This window comes from Temnothorax longispinosus, unplaced genomic scaffold (genome assembly GCF_030848805.1).
Source record: "Temnothorax longispinosus isolate EJ_2023e unplaced genomic scaffold, Tlon_JGU_v1 HiC_scaffold_703, whole genome shotgun sequence".
Taxonomy (NCBI): Eukaryota; Metazoa; Arthropoda; class Insecta; order Hymenoptera; family Formicidae; genus Temnothorax; species Temnothorax longispinosus.
Window position 1 is genome coordinate 1 of NW_027270565.1, and position 5,030 is coordinate 5,030.

A 5,030-nucleotide genomic window follows, 5' to 3' on the forward strand; every position below is an offset into this window, starting at 1 on the left:
TGTCACGTTCTGACTGTTATAGTTCGTCCGTTTTTTGGTCAATGCATTTAAGCAATTTACCAGGGATTTGGACAAGTCGTGTGGAGGATATTATTATTATATTTATTACTCGGGACCGAAAAGATATCTGAGTTTATACGTATGGTATCGAGGATCAGCTTTATTTATTTGGTTATAATTAGGATAATCAACGTCGAAATCGACAGGAATAGGTTTAAAGGAGGGTGCGTTTTCTAGTTGTTGCAATTGTTGGAGGAAGGGGAGAGGATCTTGATTAGAAATGACTGCTTGCTTGATCTGGAATCTGATTCGTTTAATACGAACGCGCCTACCTCCTTTCTTCGTCATTCAGCCGCGTTCACGAAAATGAATTTTAAGCTCGCCACACTCTTCGGCAGCGCTCAAAACCAATCCGCCACACCTTCTGCTCGCCACACTCTTCGTCAGCGCTCAGATCGTCAGCGTAAAGGTCAAATTCACTTTCGGGAATTTGTTGAAATTGTTATCTTTTTCTGAGAACCAACTCCGTTATCGCCACGCTTTCGGCAGCGAAAGTACTGGATCGCCACACTCTTCGTCAGCGCCCCAGCACAGATCGCCACGCTTTGTCAGCGGAAACTGCGAGTCGGAATCCCAGAAGTGACAGTGATTATTACGACCCCCAAGAATCAACCCCGTAATCGCCACGCTTTTGGCAGCGAAAGTACTGGATCGCCACACTCTTCGTCAGCGCCCCAGCACAGATCGCCACGCTTTGTCAGCGACAACTGTGAGTCAAATCTTAGAAGTGATCGAATTATTGATTAAAAGTACGAAATGAGATTCCAGATTTTTACACTTGTTCCCTTTTAAACTTATCTTACCTTTATTCTATAAATCTCAATACAACTTGTGCGTGAAGCGCGGTCTTATAAAGTATGAGAGTGTAGGGACTAAGTCCCAGAATTGAGCGCGAATGCTCGAACTTAGCGTATAGCGGAACGTAGGAAATCGAATAAGGTTAGGAGAGAGTCTGAGAATTACGTCTAGTCAAGACCGAAGTTAAAACTTATCTGCTTTCCGCGGCGTTTTTTCGCCCTATTTATACCCGAAAAAGACCGGAATCTCCCGCGCGAGATTCCCGCCTTTTTCCTACGCGTCCTAAGGGGGGAGGTATTCTAGAAGCTTCTAGAACATTCTAGAAGCGTAGTTTTGGGCCCATCTGGCCCCCAGCCCTTCAACGGACTCCGATAAGATAATCTAAACATTTACACTAACCCGGCCGTTTCCTCGGAATTCCGAGCCTGGCGTGCGTCGTCTAAGCGTTCAAAACTTTTAACGTGCGTCGTCGGAAATATAAAATTTCCGTACGTAACACCTTCCCCCTTAAGTCATACGTGGTACGTTATGTTGCCACGTATGAATATAAAATAGTATAATGTACTTATGCTACGCTTTTGGATTAATTTCGCTCGCATTAATATTTCGCGCTTATTTCTATTGTCTTATTTTACGATAGACGGTAGTAGAAGTTTGAATTTGTGTATGACAATGCAATAATAATATATAAGAAAACGTGTATAAGGCAACTAATGTTGTTCGTTTATGTTGTGTAACGCGTCGCCGTTTATTAGGTATCGGTTCGAGGCTTATTTTATGTTATATATATTTCTTTAAAGAAAGGGTAATTGTGCGCTTATAATTCAAAAGAAGAGTGGTGGATTCGTGTATAGGTATAATATATTTGACCGAACAATGATACAGAAAAAGTAATAATAATAATAATAAGAAAAAATTACATATGTGTGGACTAAAAAAAAATTATAGGAAAAGAAAAATAAAAAAAAAATTTATTACTAATTAAGTCCACTTTATCATTTTTTTTTTTTTTTTTTTTTTTAATTTTATTTTACTCGCGCCGAATGGGAGCACCATGTCCCTGACCAGCCATCCTCATTTGCCGTCCCATTTCGATGATTGCAGCCATGATTCTGGCTCGCCCCCTTGGTTCGGCTGGGGGATCGACGAGGGGTCGCCCTCGACCTCCATCAGGAAATTCTTGAGGAGGTCCTGCGAGCTCCTCAAACAGGGCTTGATTTAGGCCCGCGATTGCTTGGTGCCGCGATATTAAGTATGCGTCCTGGAACACACCTTGGTCCGCTTGGTTGAGACGGCCCGGTCGTCGAAGAGCCCTTCGGATCCTGGCCCGTCCTCTAAAGATATTTCCTATCAACTCGCGTGCTAGCTCTCTATGTCCCGGCGCCCCCTCGTGTTCTGCTCGAGGCGGCACGTCTAATATTTGCGGCTGGTTTTCGCCACATATATTTTCTAGGTCCGGCAATTTTGACTGGTCGGGCATTTTGTTCTGAATTTATAACAAACACATGATACTAACAATTTTATAATTAAACTTATTCTAGTGTATAATATAATTGTTTACCTGAATTTATAACAAACAGCGATTGATATAACTATGTGGCTTGTGCGCTCTTCGAGAGTTAAGATCGTACTGGCCAACGCTCGAGTTTTCGGATTTTACATTTATTCCTAACTTATGTTATTACTTTAGTTTTCCTCGGAAGGAACAAAACGTGAGAGAAAAAGAAAGAAAAAATTTTATAGCTGTGGATACGTATTGTGAGCTCCGTTGCGGACACTAGATTTCGTTGCATTTTCCACATTGCCTTGCATAGCAATATGATATGAAGGAGATCGTAAAAGTTGAGTATGTGCGTGTGTGTGTTCGTGTTCGTGTGCATGTGCGACATGTGTGTGCTCGGTGTCCGCTGCAGTTTTTTCTTGTTCGACCGGGAGCGGGGGTGCTCCTGCCTCTCTTCCCTGTTTTTTGTCATCCTTCGATGTCCCTCGCGCCAGATGTAGTAGTAAATTGGTCACCGAGTCCCACAGTGCTCCGACTAGATGTATTGACCATCCGTATATAGTGTGTAGTGCGTAACCGTGTATGATTGTGTCAATTATCAGCTTTGCCGTCCTTGCGAAGAAGTACATTCCGATTAATCCTGCGGTTGCATTGCCAAAAATTAAGAACGCTCCCCAGATTTTCCTCCAGGCGTTCTCTGTGATTTTCTGCAAGGAGTCCTCATCCAAGAGGTAAGAGAGTGATATTCCTTGTGTTATAATCGGTTCCCCTTTTACGCCTCGTGCTACGGTATTCAGTATTCCGACCTTTTCGGCGGGAAACATTATGTGATCCCTCAGTTTTTCGAGGTCCTGATTAGTGTAAATGCCGCTCGCAGCCAGGGATCCTGGATCGCTGTAATGCCAGGTAGGCTTGGTCATCGGTTCCATTATCATGGGCGCTTTGCTGTATTCTACGTTCGGTGTAATGCGGTACCATCCGTCGTTTAGCTGGTACATTGTAGGAAGTATTCTGCTGCACGAGATTTGCATTCCTGTTCTAAAGAGTATGTGCGTTCGGGGTGTCAAGAAATATGTTTCGTTTCCCTTCGATACAGGCAATTGTTGGTAACATTCTCTGGTTTGGCGTATTTTTACTTCCACTGGGGTGCATTTTGTTATGTGCACTACTTCTCCAGAAATCACGGCCATGTATCCTGGGCCTTTCATGATTTGGTACGCGAAATCGTCGGGAGCATGCATCGCAAGGCTAAGCGCGTTTTTCATCACTTGCCGTTCCAAATTGCAGCGTTGTTTTAATACGTCTGTGTATAAGCGATTCATTTGTGTGCGAATGTGTCGTTCTACATAAACAAATTTTGAATTTACGTAGGCAAAAATATCTATGTTTTCAATAGCTAATGGTCTTTTACGTGCAAAAGAATCTCCTTTATTTGTTTCTAAAATTACAAGTTTTGGGTGTTCTGTTTTAATTAGGGTGTATCCGCAAAGAACCTCTTCGCCGATTCGCGTAAGTGCGAATGTGACATCTTGTGTCGACAAGGAATATAGTATTTGTAGTTTATCATTCGTTTCGCTAACCATTTTCTTTGCTTTTCCTTCATACAATACGTCGTAATGACTGAATTTGCAATAATCATTAGGTATAGTTTCCCAATAAGTATATCTTCCTTCAATATCTATACAATTACCGTCTACATATTGACAAACAGTTCCCGTTCTTAAATGGATTTGATTCGTTTCAATATTAATTACTGCTTGATGAGTACTTAAGCTAACTGTTACTATTCCTTGTACAACCACATCTTGCCACGTACCATAAGGATCTGAATATTCTACTCCTGAACATTTTCCATCTGTCGATGTAGACCCCGCAAAAGTGATGGGTCGCGATGTCGTCTGATTTACTTTTAATCCGTGGATTACCTTATTTACGCTTAGGCTTAGTATGCCCGTTCTGTGCATATTTTTACATTGATCTAACGTTGTGTCGACTATATATTCTGCATGCGCATTACTTACAGTTGCTACATAAGAATGCATTCCGCAATAGTAAATCGTTCGTGAAATAGAAACTTTACATTGAATTACATTGGTTGAATCGTATTTTGACAATTGCAATAACTGAATACTTATTCCTTCTACATGCGGTTCCATTAGTGGTATATTGCATTCTCCTATATCTAATAGTGATACGGTCGTTATATTAGAGTTCGTTGTTCCACAATCATATCCGAGTATTCCGAAGGTTTCTCGTACGGAGAGAATTCCGATGACAGTTAGGCAGATTATTGCCCGCATCTGTTTTAAATACAATATAAAAGATATTATTAGTAAATCTGAGATTGAAAATGTTTCGCGGTACATGTTCAATCTCTTAATGTTTCGTTTTACGAATTTTGTTAGCATGAACAATTCTTGGTTTTCCTTTGACAAAAACTTTGACATTACCGTTAGGTAAAATGTCTGTTATAATGTGTGGCCCTGAATATTGATCGCCTAATTTTCCTTTCTTTGGCTCACTTAAAAGAAAAACTTGATCATTTACTTGAAATGCTTGAGGATTTATTTTTCTATCATAATAATATTTAGACTTTATTTTTGATGCGATTAGACATTCCCGAGCTAATTCTTGTAATTCGTGAATATTTGTCATTAATTGATATAAATAA

General features: G+C 40.8%; 1 protein-coding gene across 1 annotated transcript; it reads right to left on the bottom strand.

The window, feature by feature from the left end:
- Positions 1–1,808: 1,808 nt before the first annotated feature.
- Positions 1,809–4,371, bottom strand: LOC139824948 (uncharacterized). Its single transcript, XM_071797497.1, has 2 exons — positions 2,420–4,371; positions 1,809–2,344 (listed from the first exon to the last, which is right to left on the bottom strand). The coding sequence occupies exon 1, from the start codon at positions 4,321–4,323 to the stop codon at positions 2,596–2,598; it is 1,728 nt and encodes a 575-aa protein (XP_071653598.1). The 5' UTR covers positions 4,324–4,371; the 3' UTR covers positions 1,809–2,344; positions 2,420–2,595.
- Positions 4,372–5,030: the final 659 nt, after the last annotated feature.